This window comes from Phalangium opilio, unplaced genomic scaffold, assembly GCF_054372755.1.
Source record: "Phalangium opilio isolate 3A_F unplaced genomic scaffold, DU_Popi_V2 ptg000046l_1, whole genome shotgun sequence".
NCBI lineage: Eukaryota > Metazoa > Arthropoda > Arachnida > Opiliones > Phalangiidae > Phalangium > Phalangium opilio.
This window is the reverse complement of record NW_028324169.1, coordinates 2,776,760-2,796,329: the sequence shown is the minus strand read 5'-3', so window position 1 is coordinate 2,796,329 and position 19,570 is coordinate 2,776,760. Positions and strand designations below refer to the sequence as shown.

General features: G+C 42.7%; 1 protein-coding gene across 1 annotated transcript; it reads left to right on the top strand.

The window, feature by feature from the left end:
- The first annotated feature begins 7,472 nt into the window (after positions 1 to 7,472).
- On the top strand, positions 7,473 to 8,369 carry LOC149675805 (uncharacterized protein F54H12.2-like). Its single transcript, XM_089838661.1, has one exon. It carries the CDS (start codon positions 7,473 to 7,475, stop codon positions 8,367 to 8,369), a length of 897 nt encoding a protein of 298 aa, XP_089694787.1.
- The last annotated feature ends 11,201 nt before the right edge of the window (positions 8,370 to 19,570 follow it).

The window sequence follows — 19,570 nt, the reverse complement described above, 5'->3', positions numbered from 1 at the left end:
TATTACCACCTTCCAAGCTTTCTCTAGGGCATCCTCGTCCTCCTCGTCCCATGGTGTAAAGTATCTTAATAGCAACCCATCCTTATCCATTATGTACTGATCTAAAACTGCCCCGGCTTGAACCGCCGTTTCCGGGTCTACAGAGCTTCTAACCCGCTCTAATTCCTCGATTAAACGAGATAACTCTTGATCAGTAACTTGGGACTTTATTATGGTTTCTCTATTAAAGGGTAAACCCAACTTGGGTTTGTCACCCCCTACTGTTGCTACCAATGTGACGGCTTCTTCGTCGGCCTAATCGGTTTCGATTGGAGCCCGACTTAGAGCATCGGCTACCAAATTTAATTTACCTGGGCGGTATCGCACCTCGTAATTAAATGGTTGCAGGCCTAGAGACCATCGGGCTAATCTACCCACTGGTTCCTTCATCTTCTTAAGCCATTGAAGGGCCTGATGGTCGGTTTCGATTATCACACAAGTACCTTCAACATACATTTTGAATTTCTTGAGAGCGAATACTACTGCAAGACATTCTAACTCCGTAGTGGAATAATTACGCTCTACTGGAGTCAGCCCACGACTTATAAACCAGATAGGCATTAATCCTCTATCTGTCTCTTGTGCCAATACTGCACCCAAGCCGTAGCTACTAGCATCGGTTTGAATAAGACATTTCTTATTCAAATCCGGGAGAGCTAATTCCGAGGTACTCTTTACCTTTTCCACTAATTCCCGCATAGCGTTGGTATGGATTACCTCCCAACGCCACGTGGAATCCTTCTTAGATAGGTTAAACAAAGGACGAGCTATTCCCGCCAAGTTCGGCATAAACTGGCGGTAATAACCTATCATGCCAAGAAATCTTTGTAATGATTTCACGTCTCGGGGGATGGGGAATTCCTCAATCGCTCGAAACTTATCCGGGTTTGGCATACAGCGCCCTGGACCAACCTTATAACCGTGAAGATTAACGGTATTTGTGCAAAGTTGCACCTTTCTCGGATTAATAGTTAATCCGGCATCTTTAAGGCGGCCTAGAATTTCTCGAATGTGGAACAAATGATCCTCAAACGTCTCGGAATATATGGTGATATCATCATAAAAACCGAGAGCGAAATTCCATTTACAGGGTCCTAACACACGGTCAACTAATCGCATGAAAGTTGCCGGCGCGTTTTTAAGTCCGAAGGGCATCTTTTTGAATTCATAAAGACCCCTATGGCACACGAAAGCTGTCTATTGTATATCGCTATTTTTCATCTTAACTTGAAGGAAGCCCTTTGTTTAAATCAATAGTCGTGAAATACCGCGCCTTCCCTAAGTACGCTAAAATATCAGGTATTGAAGGCATTGGATGCCTATCGGCGGTAGTCACGTCATTTAACCTCCGCACATCTACACAAAGCCGTTTGATCTCACCCGGCTTTGGGTTAGCTTACTCAACAAGAACTATCGGGGACGCCCAGGGACTATTCAATGGTCGTATAACTCCCAATTCCAACAACTCATCAAAAGCCCTGTCTATCTCCTCCCTCTTCTTATTGATAACCGGACGGGGATGGCAAGCTATAGGCTTAGCGTCACCCGTCTCTATAGAGTGCTCAATTAACGAGGTTTCGCCAGGTTTCTTTGTGAATATACTTCGGAATATCCACCAACCTAGCTCTTTCATCTTTGCTACAGGTCGATTCGACGCTAAAGCTTTTAACACATTTAAGGGGTCTTTTTCACTTTTGACGATTTCGCCAAAGCAATTAGACGCCCCTTTTTCCATTTCTTTGGTATCGAACGGGATGACTTTTTGAGGGAAGGGGCCGATTGACCACCCACCTTCACTTAACCTAAAGTCTATCCCCGTTCCTCGAAGAAAATCTCTCCCAAAAATAACCGAGGGTGTAAGACCTCGCACAATAAGAAAGCGCTGCCTTCTTTTCCCTCCGGGCCAATATACCTGGAGACGGTATCTCCGGCTACGCGGCATGTGCCGCGACCGAATCTAACCATTGTTCTATTAGCTTTTATCGCCATTTCGCGTTCTTCAAACATGGGTATGTATTCATCGCCCAACAAAGAAACTGACGATCCGCTATCTAACAAGCCAAGGAACGATTGCCCCTTAGCTTGAAATCTCAATAATGGTGGAGTTTTCACGCCAAAATCAGAACAGCGATTAACCGACGCCGCGAAAATTCGAGTTTTCGAACTCCTTGCCCGGTTTTTGGCCCTCGTTATATTTGTTTCAATTTTATCACGAGGCCCCTCCCAAGAATAATTCGGATTTCCGATTATCTTGGTTGCCTTGTTTGCCCATTTCCCGGATTAGTACAATCCCTTTTGAAATGGCCGGGTTGGTTGCACTTGTAACAGCGCCCAATACCCCGATTACCTCTCCTTTGGACTGGATTTCCGCCATTGGATTGTGCATTAAAAGTTGCACCAGAAATACTACCTGAGCGAGTATTTACTCCGCCCATCACTTGTCTCTGTACTCTAAAATAAGAGTACGGATCCAAGGCTGCCAATCCTACTCCCACCTGGTTTCCCGCAAATGCATTTGCCTCCGCAGAAACAGACATAGTGACGGCTTTACTAACCGATTGATGCTGTTTCTCAATCGTAGCGCTTGCCCCATATCCCAAACCAGGTTCCAAGGATTCCGCCATTGACGGTGGGGGTCTGTACATTACCTCGGCTAGGAGATCAGATTGAATAATCTTAGCCTCCTCAGCCAATTCAGCAAGGATAGCGAAAGCTTTCCCCCTTAGCATTCTACGGTATGTCGGATGACACTGCCGTAGCACTCGCTGAATTTGTACCGACTCAAACTCCGGTTTTTCTAATCGGCGTGAATACTCCGATAAACGATGGATGTACTGAGTCAGCGGTTCATTCTCGCCTTGAGTTCGGTTATCTAACTCAATTTGAATGCGCCTAGAGTAATCAGTAGCCTGATACTCTTTTCTAAAACAGTCTTGGAATTCCGAAAGGTTTTTGAAAGCGGCCGAACCCCCTACAAATTTAAACCAACGATCGGCCGACCCTTGTAAAGACAAAGGGATCACGTGAAAAAGGATATCCTTGTCAATATAGCCGGTCGCTGATTGATACCGCAGAAGAGCCTCGAGGAAATACATCGGAGATTTCTCATCTGCGGGTCCTAAATAGGTTGGAGCGTCTACTCGCAACCTTACCTGAAGTGTTTGCGTTGGATTTCCAACACTAGCTACCCCACTACCTGAGACAAAACCTTGAAAGGCATCACTAATAATTTGGCTCATTTGCTGAGCCGGGTCTCCGGACTCAACGCCTTCACCATTATAAGTGGAAAACCCGGATCTAGTTTCCGGCACAATTCAATATAGTGGTATCACTATACTAAAATCACTAATCTCTAAACTAAACTAACTTTCAATCAACTACTCGACTAGCGACCCTCACTTTCGATTTAAATGGCTCCGTCACAGAGAGTGCGAAAGCATTTAGACTTTTTGAAATACCTTATTAGTTGCAATGCGTGCCAGAGGAACGCCGCCATTAAGCTTGCCAACAAGGAAGCGATAAAGGTCATGGCAGAATGTTGTATAAATGTTCTTCGGAATAACGTACCATTCTCAGTGAGTGAGAAGAAGAGCTTGAAGAAACATCGTAGATCTATACGGAGAGCTGCTGATAATGTTCCACATTCGAAAAGAAAGAAGATACTGAAGCAAAACGGTGGATTTCTTCCCCTACTTCTGACCCCCCTTCGGTCGCTGGTGCTGCCATAAGCCGAGCCATAAAGTAAAAAAAAATGGCGAAAAAATGCTATTAATTTCGCAAGACGCGTACCAGAGACTAAATAAGGCTCAAAGCGATTTCAAAATAGATACCACAATAGAGTTGAATAAGGACGATAAACTAAAGATCATTATCGACGATCCAAAACTAAACAATACTGAAAAACTCAGTAGATATAATCACGTCTTATCAAGACAAATACATACAAAAGAAGAAAAGGAAGTTCAAGAAGGTTTAACCGGGTAGAACGCGAAACTGGTCCGTCGAAATTTCATCATCAGTTCCAGCCTATATGGCGACTGTTTGTTTAAACCTGTACAAGTAGATAGAACTAGCATCCGATGTAAAGTGGACGGACGCTGGTGAATTAATTTATGAGAAACGTAAAATAGTCGGTTCTAATATAGTAGACTTATTAGCGTATACGGCTGTGAAATCGAGGAAAGAGACTTCCGTCTCTGGTTCTGACCACTTTTACGAACTTTTATATAACGCGAATTTTCCCAGAACTTTAATTAAACTTAGAAAAAGTGACTAAGACACTCCCGAAAAGCGTGAAAAGGAGGAATTTGATGAATTTAAGTTAGCTTCCGAGTCCATGAATGATGAGGGTTTCAGAGATTGGATTTTTGTAGTATTTTTGTTATACAGAATAAAATATGTTTCATTTATGATTTTGGTTTCATTCGATTAAAGTATAAAGCCATGGAAGGTTTTGATAGCCAGGTGTCTGCTTTCAACCTGTTAACTAGTTTACCCGAGTCATTTTTTAAATACCCTGAAGTCTTAACCGTTATTAAATAATTTTTATTATAATAATTATAGAAGTTAGTGATTTTCTCTTCTGGCATTATCAAAATTCCATGAATTGCAACTTTAATGGATAACCTGAAAGAGATTTATTCTAATTTGTCCGACCAGGGTTTCTACGGTAGCGTGCAGGGTTTATATAGATCGGCTAAAGAGCGGGGGATAAATGTTTCGTTGAAAGGGATAGAAAATTTCCTGAAAACTCAAGAAACGGATACTCTACACAAGAGTGCTAGGAAAAAGTGGTATGTTATCGATTGGGCGTGTTATCAAAACAACATTGTCCAAAACGGCTTTTTCATAAACGCGTTTGCCATTATAGCCATTTCTCGTTTTAGCGCATTTTGATTACAGCGTTTATATCTTGAGCGTACGAAAGTACGCCTTTTCCAAAATATTGTTGTTTATCTTCATTAACTTCCCAAAATAATATGCCTTTTCCAAAAAAATATATATTTTATATATATAACATTACTCCTTTTTGCGTAATATTGTTCTTTGTCCTATATACTTAATATAATAGATATTTCCCTCCCTATCAATCACAGTTTGGGCGGAAACAGCCACCGCTGTTTTGGGAAATAGCGCTGTATTGAGAAACGCGGAAACAGCAACCGCGGTTTTGCTTCCACGCGGTTTTGCAAACCGCTGTTTTAGGAACCGCTTTATTCAAAAACGCTCTTTTGAAAACCGCTCAACTACCCGTGAACCAGAGAAAGTTTCCAAGAAATAGAACAATTGTGTATGGAATCGACCAACAGTGGCAGATTGATTTGGCGGATTTGAAAAGCGTAACTCGTCATAATAATGGTTTTCGTCACTTTCTCTGTTGCATAGACGTTTTCAGTAAGTACACCTTTGTGGTAGCGACCAACGACAAGAAAGGGCCAACCATCCTATCAACTTTAAAGGCTGTTTTAGAGTCTGGTCGGTCACCTAAGAGGGTGCAAAGTAGTCATGGAAATGAAATTATTTGCAAGCACATTCAGCGAGAACTAAAAAGAAGAGGGATAGAGTTCTTCGCCCCTGATTCCGAGCAAAAAGCTACGGTAGGCGAGAGGCTCAACAGGACTTTAAAGAGTCGTTCTTTGCCCCTGATTCCGAGCAAAAAGCTACGGTAGTCGAGAGGCTCAACAGGACTTTAAAGAGTCGTATGTATCGTTACTTTACGGAAAATAACATATTAAAGTACATTGACGTGCTAAAAGATTTGGTGTGGGCCTACAACAACAATTATCATCGGTCCATAAAATGCAAACCGATTGAAGTCACCACGGAAAACCTCTATGGGAGAGTAAACTTTTCACCCTTTTTAAAGTATCCTTTTGATGTTGGCGATGTTGTTCGTATAAGCAAGCATAAGAGTAGCTTTTAGAAAGGATATTTACCCAGTTGGACGGAAGAACTCTTTAAAATGGCGGAGAGATTACCTCGAAGTCCGCCGGTATATAAGATCCATGACTTGAATTCCGACCCCATTACTGGAATTTTTTACAAGGAACAACTACAGAAAATTGGAAAAGACCCAATTACTAGCGTGTTTAAAATAGAAAACATCTTGCGGAAACGTTGCAGACCGGACGCTACAATACAGAGATTAGTTCGTTGGAAATAGATATAGCATGCGTTTTTACGTTACTCTGCCTTCCGATTCGTCGATGGGATATTTCCCCGATAATACGAGAAGTAAATTTAGGACTTATCTTCCCGAACCGGTAAAGTTACAAGGACGGTATGAGGTCGGTCTAGCGGAAATTTCATATCCACACACTTGGAATAACATGAACGTTACGTGTACGTCCACGCTCACCGGTATTGGAAAGGATCTGTTACAATCCTATTATAAGAATGGTGGAATTACCCGCATGGGTATTATGGAAGTATAGAGGATCTCCTTACGACAAGGATGAAGTTTCGGATATGACTATTCATAAAAACCAGGTCGGCAGTGATGACGATATCATAGAGTCCGAAACCCCGTCGAATGCCAAGTATAGTTTCAGTTGCATACGACGTATACGCCGTGTGGAAAATTTCTTGGCAGATAATTACACGTTAACTATACCGGGACAACTCGCCGTTATGCTGGGATTTTCAAAAGACCCATCGAAAACCTCAACCTTTGTTCACTCTAGAACAGAGACTTGGACGCTGGTCTCCATTCTCTCTTTGTTTATTCGGACATAGTCGAAAGTAGACCGGTTGGAGATGTGCACGTACCTTTACTCAGAATCGTGAGCATACAGGTTAATGATGGTGAGACGGTAGATAAAGACTTTCCCAGACCGCACTACCTTCCCGTTGCTAGTAACACTTTCCAGTCGATTGAAGTTAACATTATGAGCGAGCTCGGTATTCCCGTACATTTCGAGCGAGGCAGACTTCACGTTACCTTACACTTTAGGCCTCGTAGAATGTGGACGCCATTATAAATAAGATAGTGACGGTGATTCACGTATCTTTTGCATTTAGAGCGTTAAAGTAAACGCGTCACGAGCAGGAAAATGTCCCAATCGGACTACGATCATCATTTTCTGAACCAGATCGGACATGAATCAAGAGTTGATTTCTATAAGCACTTTCAATCACAGCTAAGTGGTTCTTTGGCTACTTAAAAAGGGGGCTATATTTCTTGGGAGAAAGTTTTTAAATACAAGGTGCAAGTGCGACCGACGTGGCTAGCGGTATTCCTATAAGGTCATCCGTAAAGACCCACGGTAAAGTCGCTGCGAAAGACGTAGCCCTCAGCGCGGCGGAAGAAATTCGAAAAATGACGGAAGTGGTAATAAAAGGAAACGAAAAAACAAACCCCTAGTCAGTTCAGTCGTGAGAAGGAAGTGGAAAGCACCATCTTTTAAACGGCCTGATATTTTTTCTAAAATATAATGACGCACATTCACCCCGATTTGCATGGATCCGTCAGATCGGAAGTTGAACTTTTCAACGTACCTCTAACCAACACCAGTATTTTGAGTGAAGAATGGGTCAAATACAGCCCAATCTCTAACATTAACGAAAATTCCACCATCACGTTCTCCATGGCCGGCAGTACCGACTGTTACTTGGACATGTCTAAGACCTTAACGCATTTTCAAGTTACGATCGTTAATCCCGCCGATGGAACTACATTACCGGCGGCAGCGGAAAATGTGGGACCCGTCATTCTGATTCACCATAGTCTATTGAGAAAGGTACACCTTTCGATGCAAGAGAGATCCGTGACACCGTCACCGCAAAACTACCCTTACAAGGCCATGCTTCAAACGGCTGTAACATTTGGAGAACCGGCCAAAACTAGTTTTCTTACTAGTTCTTTGTTTTACAAAGACACGGCCGGTAAATTTGACGTCTTTGCCGAGAACGTGGGTTTAAAGGCGAGGGCGGCTTTCGCTCAAAGTGGTACGATCGATATGATCGGAACTGTACACTTGGATTTGTGTCAACAATCACGTTACATTCCAAATATGACGGATCTTAAATTCAAGTTTGTTAAAAGTCCAAACGAATTTTGCATACACGCGGAAGGGGCGGTTAAATCAAAAGTGGTTTACGAGTTGGCATCTCTCTATGTACGTAAAGTAAAATTGCCATCGGAAGTGCTTATAGCCCACGCCAAATGTCTCGAAGTGGCCACTATGAAATACCCCATTATTCGCATAGAGTGTAACTCCTTTTTTATTAATAGCAGTACAAAAATATGTGTTAGAGATAATTTAATCATGGGTCAACTACCTAAAAAGGGTACTTTTCGCTCTGAAAGACCAGAATGCTTATTTGGGTGAATACAAAAAGTCCCACTTTAATTTTAAACATTTTGATTGAAATCATATTGCTTTGTATCTGGACGGAGCTAGCGTCTCTCATAAACCCCTCACTCCGAACTTTGCTGGCGGTCAATATATTAGGTCTTATACGAAAATCTTTACCCAAACCTCTCAATGGTTATTGGATGAGGGGAACTATATTTCGCGGGATGAATTTCCTAATGAGAGTTGTATATTTGCTTTTCATTTGATTCCCGACCTCAGCAGTTCGTCTTCCCAATTTCAATTGATAAGAAATGGTAACTTGCGCCTGGAATTCAAATTCGCCAAAGACTTGCCCCAGACCGTCACGGTTTTTTATTACTCCGAGTTTCAGAATTTGGTAGAAATTGATAAGAATAGGACTGTTTTTTACGATTACAACTAAATATGGACACTAAGCAAATAACTAGAATTATGCGAAGTGATAAATTCACCAAGGGGTAATTTCGCGGAGTTTTCGCTGCGGATACTTTACCGAAAACCGTAAAGACTTTTCCCTCTCTGTATATTGTAAACACAGGAATATCAAATGCCGACGGAGAACATTGGACGGTTATCTATTTTTCTCGAAACCCTCCCCAGTAGCAAAATCGACGTTGGGCCAACGGAGTCGGCTCGAGATTCAACCGACACTGCCCTATACTGCCGCAAAATGGTCGGTAGACTTTCCTTTTGACAGTCGAAATGTCCTACCCGAAAATGGGTCGGTCCGGCGGTTTTCCAACCATTTCAAACGTGCACGGAAAATTTTCAGGATTTCCAAAATGAGGTCGGGATAGAAATTTTTCCAGCACTTTAACCGACTCTAAAAAGTAAGCGTGGCCAGCTCTTACATTATCAAACAAGAAGTCGGCTTTGTTATCTGGTTATGGTCGGATTATTAATCTAATTGCGGTCGGCTTTATCGACTGTTATTTGTCGGATTTATGGCTTGTTTGTGGTCGGCCTTATGGCTTGTTTAGGGTAGGTTTTATGGCTTGTTTAGGGTCGGCTTTACGACTTGATTATGGTAGGCTTTACGACTTGATTATGGTAGGCTTTACGATTAATTTATGGTCGGCTTTACGACTTGTTTATGGTCGGCTTTATGGATTGTTTATGGTCGGCTTTATGGATTGTTTATGGTCGGCTTTATGAATTGTTTATGGTCGGCTTTATGGATTGTTTATGGTAGGCTTGATGGATTGTTAATGGTCGGCTGTAGAATATTTTAAAGGTCGGTTTAGAGATCTTTTACTGTAGGTAATGCGAAGTGGCTCTGATGATTCCCTCCCATTGGACCGAAATCCCATTCAACCGAAACCAAAGAAGGGAGGTCCCATTGGATAGAATTCCGCACCTTGGGCGGTTTACGAAAAGTGGAGATAGCCATGAATGAATGCACTTAACGTTAGTGTACACTGCAGTTATCTCCGATAAAAACGAAGTAGCAATGAGTTAACCGTGGAAACGGTTTTAAAGGCTTATGTAAATTTAAGGGAAAGCTAAAATAGGCCGTAAACCGTAACATTTTCTTTAATGTTACTTTAAAATGATACTTAAAACGAGAGATTTATATTTATATCAAGGTGAATAAACATATTACACTATATTGTTATTCTAAAGTTTTAGTTTATGTTTTGTTTGTAATACAAATCCAAGTTTCTTTGATTTGTCTTAAAATAATGAAATTTGAAATGTTTAGTATGTCGACCTCTCGACCGTTGTTGTTAATTTGATAAAAACCCATGTTAGTTGGTAAGGCGTTGAGCAGCCGACCTAATCCTTCCTTACGCCAACCGACTTAAAATGTAACTATCAGCCAACTCTATTTGTTTGTCCTCACGTCCGACTTCAAAGCGGAGCTAGTAACTGAAGTTGGATAAGAGTCGGACTTTAGTTGTAAGTGCCGACTAGACCATAAACCGACGAAATCTACCTCGAACCGACTCAAACGCGGAAGAAGCTTCATTACAACTAAATCTGAAATCTTTAGTATGATCGGTAGGCAGTCGGATATGCCGACCACTCGTCCCTTGGTGTACGTTATTTTGATAAAAACCAATGTTAGTTGGTAAGGAGTTGAGCAGCCGACCTTATCCTTTCTTACACCAACCGACATAAATGTAACTATCAGCCAACTCTATTTGTTTGTTCTCACGTCCGACTTCAAAGCGGAGCTGGTATCTGAAGTTGCATAAGAGGCGGACTTTAGTCGTAAGTGCTGACTAGGCCATAAAGCGAAGAATCTACCTTGATCCGACTCAAACGCGGAAGAAGCTTCATTACAACTAAATCGGAAATGTTCAGTGTGATCGGTAGGCCGTCGGATATGTCGACCTCTAGACCCTTATTGTTATCTTTTATTTGATAAAAACGCATGTTAGTTGGTAAGGAGTCGAGCAGCCGACCTAATCCTTCATTACATTAACCGACTTAAAATACAACTATCAGCCAACTCTATTTTATTGTTCTCACGGCCGACTGCAAAGCGGAGTTGGCAACTGAAGTTGGATAAGAGTCGGATTTTAGTCCTAACTACCGACTAGACCATAAACCGACGAATCTACCTCGAACCGACTCGAACGCGGAACACTCGTGTTACTGGGGCTAACACAGAGTTCTTTGACAGTTTCGGAAACCCTCCTGAAATGTTTAAATTTAACAATTTCGTTGAAAGAAATAGCGTGACTGTAACTTCAAGGCAATAAAAGTAGGACTTGCGGTGGGTTTTTGCGTATATTTCGCTCTATATAGGTGTAGCGATATTAAAATAAGAGATATATGTTGTAGATTTGGAAAAAAAGTTTTCAATAAAGTTTTATTTTATTTAAGTATAGTTATTTATTTTCAATTTATATTTTAAATAATTTTGAATCTTGCTCGCCGCGTGTTGAATAGCGCGGAAGAACTCGTAATCGCGCCGCCGCACCGCTTGGAGGCCCCCTTCCCTCACGTTAAATTCTGTAGTGACCGTGGACATACGTTGACACCGCGTCGATGATAAACCTCTTATCATCGCACGGAGTAAGGCGAAGTTTCATTTGCCTCACGGTGTAAAGTTCGTGCTTGTTACTAGTGATGCGCTTTATTTCAGCCATCGTTAATTGTCTATTTAATAAGCACTCTTTATAATTAGTAAAGCGTAGCTTATTTTTGACCACGCGTCGGCATATCCCCTTCGCGGTTTTCTTTTCCCCTTTGGCGTTACAGGAGAGCGTATATTTTCGGCCGTAGCCCACAAAAATCCGAAATTGGAACGCCATCCAATTCGTCCTTGAATTTACCCAACACCTTGTTTTCGTCGCTGAAGAGGCGATGGTTTTTGGGGTATCCCGAAAAGTCGTACATGCTGCTCTTCTCGGAAAAGTTCTGGTAGAGGTTGGAGGTCTGAATGTTTTATGTCAACGAGTCCGTGTCCGTGAACAACAACTAGGCTCGGTCTCCGTACTGCTCCCTGATTACGTCAGAATGAAACTTGTACATCAACAGTTTTGAAAGGTCGGGAACTGTGAAGCCGGTGTAGATTGGACGGTCGAGCGTTAGGGTCTTCTGGACTCGGTGAATGCCAACCAAATCGTTTTTGAAGACTGTGAATCATTCGAAGGCAGGGGAACTTGACATCTTGATGGCGCGTTCGGGCGTGTTGACGAGGGTGAAATCAATCCGACTTCTGAGATTCTCCATGGTCTTACCTATAAAGAAATAAATGATAGTACATATTGTAAATTATGGTTATTACAGGTTAGGTTAGGTTAGGTTTGGTTAGGTTTGGTTAATACATACCGTAGACGCTGTTGTTCATTAGTTTCAAAAATGACTTTTCAATCTCATTGGCTGCCGCTTTTCGCTTGTCAGTGTTGAAGTCGTTGAAGCGTTTCAACCACGCTCCTTGCTTGAAAGTTAGGATGCGGTGAATTTTAGCAATGGTGAGACCTTTCGCCAGGTAATGCTTTAAGTTGCGGTAGTGCAACACGTATTTTTCCTTTCCATTCAACGATGGAACCAGCTTTGGACAGCTGTTCTTCTCTTTAAGTCCCAGTTCCCGAAGTTGGTCCTTGGAATACGGCAAAGTTCATCGGTGGTTATGACCCGTTTTTCGGGTGCTAGAGGGTAGCAATTATGCTCGTCATGTAGATGTTGCGGGTACTCCAAGTCCACCTCTAGGATGTATCCGAAATCGCTGTCAACCGGATGGTTCAGAATTACTTCCTGGGTGAAGTCGAGGCAAGGCCGAATGCACTTGAAGTCCCCCATTGGCAAGTAATCACACATCACCGTACCATAAAGATTGTTGCAATCTGGTGAGAGAGAGAGATGATGATGATGATGAAATACTTTATTTTAAAGTACACTGTCCTGCTATTACAAGGTTGCGAAAGCACAGCTTACCGAGTCAGTCAGATATTGACATTGTTTATTATATATATTTTTTGTGTATTTTAAAAACGGTAATTTAAGTATAAATTAGTTAAAAAATGGATAAAATGTGTATCATAAAATATTGACACATAAATATAAAATTAAAACTAATCGGTTTCTTGGTTTAAAGGGAGAGTAAATCTCTATTTCTGGCTTGGCGTTTTCGGTCAATTACCACAAGGTCTGCTCGTTTGGTGGTTGAAGTTAACGAGTCAGTACATTGTACTTCCTTGTGGACTTCATATCCCGTATTTTTCAAGGCGGTCTCCAACAAATTGACTACATGATTGTGTCTAGCAATTACCATTTCGTTGGTACCAGGGCATTCCTGCAGAACATGGCAAAGGGTTTCTTTCTTCATGCAGTTTTGAAATTTGCATGAGGTTGTTCCGTCGGATCGACCCTTGGTACCCCTAGTGGCGCAACTATTTGAGTTCATTTTAATTGCCGTCGTCCATTGAGAGGAAGAGAGGCCTTTTCCGGTAGTCATTCAGGAGTTAGCTTTAGGATATTCGGCGAACTGAACAACTCCAAGACCTTTCCCTGGAAGTTTGCTCCATTCGTCAAAAGCGTTTCTCCGAAGAATATCACGCAGTTTTTGCACCGTAGGTTTATTATTTGGCTTAGGTAATTGGATGGAGAGCCTTTCTAAACACCCAATCCGTTCCTTTTCAAGGGAAGCCCTTAGATGAGCGGGTCCCGTATGAGCGGATTCCATAATAGTGGTCCTCATATCAGCAGTTCCCTAAATAGCGGTTTCCCGAAATGGCAGATTACCCGTTACAACAGTAAACGCGGCGTACCATTACAGCAGTTCTCTAAAGAGCAGAAAAACAGGAATGAGGAAAACGACTGTGGTTTTTTATGGTGTACGCTGTGTTATATGAACTTAAATAGAACTGGGTCAGATGTGGTTAGCTTCAAGTTGATTACTTAAACCCCCAATAGTGTTAGGTTAGGTGTGGTTTGGTTAGGTTAAAGTGTATTATTTCAATTAAATATTATTAGGTCAGGTCAGGTTAGGTTGGGTTGGGTTGGGTTAGGTTTGGTTCGGTTTGCTAAGGTTAGGTTAGGTTGGGTTGGGTTTGGTCAGGTTATGTTTGGTTAGGTTAAAGTTGCTTAGTTCAATTAAATAGTATTAGGTCAGGTCGGGTTATGTTTGGTTAGGTTAAAGTTGATTAGTTCAATTAAATAGTATTAGGTCAGGTCAGGTTAGGTTGGGTTGGGTTCGGTTGGGTTTTTTAGGTTTTGTTTTGATTGGTTAGACTTAGGTTAGTAATATTTTGGAAATGGTGTAACAATGTTACGCCTTTTCCAAAATACGTTGTTTATCTTCATTTACTTCCGAAATAAAATAAGCTTTCTTGAAATATTTTCTATCCTGGTATTAGAATTGTAAACTGGAACAGCCTGAAGAATAGTGCAATATTTAAGTGTACTTTAAAAACTCGATCCGTTAGTAGGTCACATTGCTGACTAAATGATCACAAAAAAAGGTTGTTTTCGAAAACAACGAATATAACAGTATTGTTAAGAAATACTCGAAACAGAAGACAAACACTGCTATTTCCCAAAATAGCGGCCGCTATTTCTAAAACAGCGGCCGCTATTTCTAAAACAGCAACCGCTATTTCTAAAACAGCAGTTTTGAACAACGCTGCTGTTTTTTTGGAATCGCAGCTGCTATTTCGAGAACTGCTCTACCGGGAACTGCTCATACGAGGTACACCCTTAAGGACTGGGTCATTAACAGCCTCTAATTTAAGGCTAATACTGTAATGTTGGAGGTATGCCTCCCAGGAAGCACATACCATTCCATGACCTCTCAGTTTCCTTGCTGAGTATATCATGCCGTCCGGACTATCAGTGGGAATCAATAGTATTTGCTTGACTGCGCCCCTGATAAAGCTGTCCAAGTAATTCAGAAATTGTTTAGTTAAATTTTTCAGCGGGGCATTTTGAAGCGGGTATGCAACAGTAGGCCATATGAATTGGTTTATAATGTTATGCTTCTGACTCAAATGAAGAAGAGGGCTAGCAACGAGATGATCCAGGTCTTCCGCAACTCGTTCTAGTACATGCTCCTTGTCCAAGACAATTTCGTCCGAAAAATTTACCCCCAGATTTCGTTCATCGTTGCGGAGGATCGGAATAGCCTCACCATTGAGGGTTTGTATATATTCAGCTGATTGATCCAGTTTACCATTCTGTATAACTATCGCTTTACTTTTATTACAGTTGATCGCCAGCCCGATTTCTTGAAGACCATTCATGACAATCTGCACAACAGTTATAGCGCCCTCTTGATTCTTTGCTACCACTGCCGTGTCGTCCGCGAAACCTAGGCCCGAAATAGATTTCTGACCCTGAAGCATTTCAATTCCATGAGCCCTAGCCACTGTGTCTTCAGTAATTTCCTTGAGAATGAAGTCAATGGCGATATTGAAGAGTAGGAGATAACGGAGCCCCCTGTGGAACGCCTCTTCTTATTTTACCTCTTTTCGTTTTCTTTCCATCCGCCTCGATTTGTACCTTGTTATTAATTATAAGTTCCATTAAAAGTTTCCTTTGCCTCTGAGTCAGAGGTAGAGTAGCCAAAGATTTTTCGATATGTGTATGACTTATGTTATCGAAAGCTTTGGTGACTCAATTCTAAGATTTGAGTTTGGCCGTTTGGAGGACACGGTTTATTAACGAAGTTTATGTGGGCACCAGGGGTTGCCACAAATCCTTTCTGCGCAGCACAGGGTTGGAATTTTTTTCTTATGCGGCCATCGATGGCACGCTCAATTATTCTGCGTACGATTGAAAATATCATTATAGATCTCCAGTTATTAAGGTCCTTTTCATCCCCTCCCTTGGGAATGAGGATGTCTCTAGCGTGTTTCAAGGGCTCTGGGACACACGACCATTTATCCATTACAGAGGCAATCAGCGCTATTAATTTATGTCAGTTGGTTTCTTTAACCGCCCTCATAAGAGCTCTCTCAGGTCCCGGGGCAGTGTCTATGGCGATCCCCTTCATGGCCATGAGGATATCATCTCCCGTATAGGGCACATCGAACTCCTCCTCCTTGACTTCCACTCCATGCTCATATTGAGAACGCATGTATTCATTGGACTTGGAAAGACTGTTTTCAAAATGACTTTGGACATCCGCAATTGGTACTTTGCAGGATGAGTCCTTGTCCTTCTTGGATATTGTTCGCCAGACCTTACGTCTCCGGTTATAATAATCATATTGAGCCTTTTCATACGTGAACTCTTTCTGGCGCTTTTCACTGCGAACTTTCCGGTCCTTTTGAGGATTCGATGAGTTTCTGTATCCTTTGTCTTTCTCTCTTCCCTGTTTCTTCTTCCTCATGTTGTAATATTTACTCGCGCCTGAAAATCTTGAACATCGCGACATATTTGATCCCAAAACTGGAGTGTTTACGTCACCGTCCAAGAGTCGAACTCGGCAACTTCAGGAAAGACTATTCGTTCGGAAGGATCATGATGTACCGTTGACGGATGGCTGGTTACCGAAGGAGCCGTCTCAGTGTAGAAACTTGAATTATGAAGACTTCCAGTTGTACACGCGTTTGGTATCCCTTCATTGGGAGTAACTTGGGGTTGAATAACAGTTCCCATACGGTCGGGAGGTTTCTTCTTCCTATTATTATTGTTCGCAAAGATCATTGCCCTAGAGATCTCCTTATGAGAATTGGATATGTGAACCCGAACACCTTGGTCACCTTTGAATTCTTTCCCACAATGGGGGCAAGGTTTCATTATAATACGTGGCCTAAGAACAGTAGGCTGACTGTCCGTATACATGGGGGTGTTTGATAATCGGCGAGAAAAAATCATTATTTAAAGTAGAACCTTATACCACAGATGAGGTGGTAATGAGCCCTGCTCCTCTTGTTTTTTTTAGAAAAAAATGGCGGCGCCCGTACACATGATTCGCTGTGCAGTTCAAGCGAAAAGATGCTAATTCAATACTGTTGCAACGGCTCATGGAGAGAACAACGCAAGAGATAAACAATAAAACCACTTTATTTTATTACGCCATCAGACCGAATGCCCTTTTCTATTATTAAGATTTAGTTTATATATACAACTTAAAAAACATAGGCAACATATTAGTAGATTATTTTTTCCATTATTGGAGGAGTTACAACACCTCCCCTTTTAATTACGATCGTAGGACTTCTGACGTGGATTCATAATGATTCGCTCGGGTATCTTCTTTGCTCTTCCTGACCGTCGTACTTCTCCATCCTCGGGGTCTGCATCTGGTATGTTGAACCGTACATGACCTTCGGGAGCGGGAACTGCTTTCCGAGCGGGAACTCTGTCTGGGATGGTCAGATCGAAGGTATCCATAAATACGGAGTAGGGATCGCTTCTTGGGTCGTTGATCAGACGGTGGTAAAGTTGATTGGCATGGAACTTCTTAATAGTGGCATCCTCCATAAGAACATCATAAACTACGCCTTTGACCGTTTGAATTCTCCCTGGATACCACGTCTTTGACTGGTGTTGTTGAGCATAGACTAGGTCTCCGACTTTGAAAGTGCGTCGTTGAGCTCCATGATGACGGTTGAATTGTCGTTCCATGGTTCGATTGCGTTCTGATGACGGAGAGACCGGCGGATGTAGAAGGTCTAGCTCTGTACGGAGTGTTCGGCCCAAGAACAGTTCTGCAGGGCTTTTCTGGTCTATACTGTAGTTAGGGGTTGAGCGATAGGACAGCAGGAAGACGTCTAGCATATAAGGGACATCTCCTTCGCCCTTGAGTTTCTCTAGCGCCCTCTTGAAGGTGTCCACGAAACGTTCCGCCTGCCCATTGGATTGCGGATGGTAGGGCGGGGAGAAGCTATGCTGGATTCCATTGCGGGAACAGAACGAGGCGAAGCCGTGGGAAATAAACTGGGTTCCTTTATCGCTCACCAGTACTTCCGGATAACCATAGCGTTCGAAAAGGTTATTCAGGACAGATATGGTGGCGGATGAAGTGGTGGTTTTCATGTCGAAAATCTCGGGATACTTGCTATAGGCATCGACGACTATAAGATACTGGTGCCCGTTATGGGGACCGGCGTAGTCGATGTGTACCCTCTGCCAGGCCTTCACGGCTTTCGGCCAGGAATGCAACAGAGTCTTGACAGGTAACTTTGCTGCAGAGCGACATTTGTAGCATTTCTTGACGAAGTCTTCAATTTGAGCGTCTAGAAAAGGCCAGTAGGCGTGGGCGCGAGCCAAAGATTTCATCCTACTGGTTCCCGGATGTCCTCGGTGAAGTAGTTTCAGAACTGTTGCTCGTAATGGGTAAGGTATTACCACTCTATTCTCTAGAAGCACGCAACCCTGCTCGATAGTAAGCAGGTCCTTCCTTCTGTGGAATTGTTCGAGGGCGGTTGCCTCTGGTGTCGCTCAGAGATTCTTTAATGTCGGCCAACCATTCTGAATATACCCGACGACCTTCTGTAAGACTGGATCCGCACGAGCAGAGGATTGAATGTCCTGGAAAGTGACTGCAAGCTGTCGGACTATGGCCTCCACATCGTCTGTGACTTGAAGACTTGCGAGTACGATGTCATCGTCCGGAGAGGAATGTGACGAGATAAGTCGGGACAGGGCGTCTGCCTGCCCGAAAGAGGTAGTCTTGCGATATTCTATCTTGAAGTCATAGGCGATAAGGATGAGTGCCCAGCGTTGAAGACGGTTAGCAGTATGTACTGGTACGCCTTTCTTGCTTCCAAAGATTGCCAACAGCGGTTTATGATCCGTGAGCAGAGTAAAGCGGCGCCCATAGAGCATTTTGTGGAACTTCTTGACCGCGAGGGTAAGCGCGAGACCTTCCTTCTCGATTTGACTATAGTTCTTTTCCGCAGGGGTCAATGCCCGTGATACCTGAGCTACAGCTTGAATTGACCCATCTGGCATGCGATGGTGGAAGACCGCCCCAAGTCCATAATCGGAGGCATCAGCAGCGACAATGATGCCCAGTGTAGGATCATAATGCGTTAAAAGGAGATCTGATTGAAGCGTCATCTTCAGTTCCTCGAAGGCGTGCTGACATTTAGGTGTCCAAGACCAAGTCCGTTTGGACTCCAATAATTCGTCCAGTGGTTGTCTCATGAAACGCATAATATCAACGAAGACCTGGTAATAGTTTACCATTCCCAAAAATGAACGTAACGTTGGCAGGTCAACTGGTGCTGGCATGTGGACAATAGCCTTGATTTTCTCGGGGTCGGGTAAATAATAAATAATATATCCCAGATATTTTATTTGTGTCATGAATAGCTTACATTTCTCGAGGTTAAGGCGGAATCCATAGTCTTTAATGCGGGAGAGGACTTCTTTGAGGTGTCGCTGGTGATCTTCGAAGTTACGGCTGACAATGATTATATCATCGAGGTAAGCGGTTGCGAATTCAAGTCCAGCAAGCATCTGTTCCATTATTGTTTGGAAAATCCCCGGAGCGGATTTCACCCCAAACGGAAGTCTCTGATATTGGAAGTTTCCCAGATGAGTGGAAATGGTACAAAGTGGTTTAGACTTGTCGTCCAGTTCTACTTGTAAGTATGCTTCAGATAGATCCAATTGGGAGAAAAGATTTCCCCCGTTGAGCGTCGCAAATATGTCTTCTGGCAACGGTAATGGGTGTTGGTTGAGTTCTATGGTCTCATTCAGACCGGTGGAAAAATCTGCGCACAGACGGGTAGTGCAGTTAGGTTTTCTTACGCTTACGATCGGTGCTGCCCAATCAGTGTGCTCGACGG

Bases quoted from the DNA above. Each gene is read 5' to 3' on its own strand.
- LOC149675805 (XM_089838661.1), top strand. From the start codon at position 7,473: ATGACGCACATTCACCCCGATTTGCATGGATCCGTCAGATCGGAAGTT.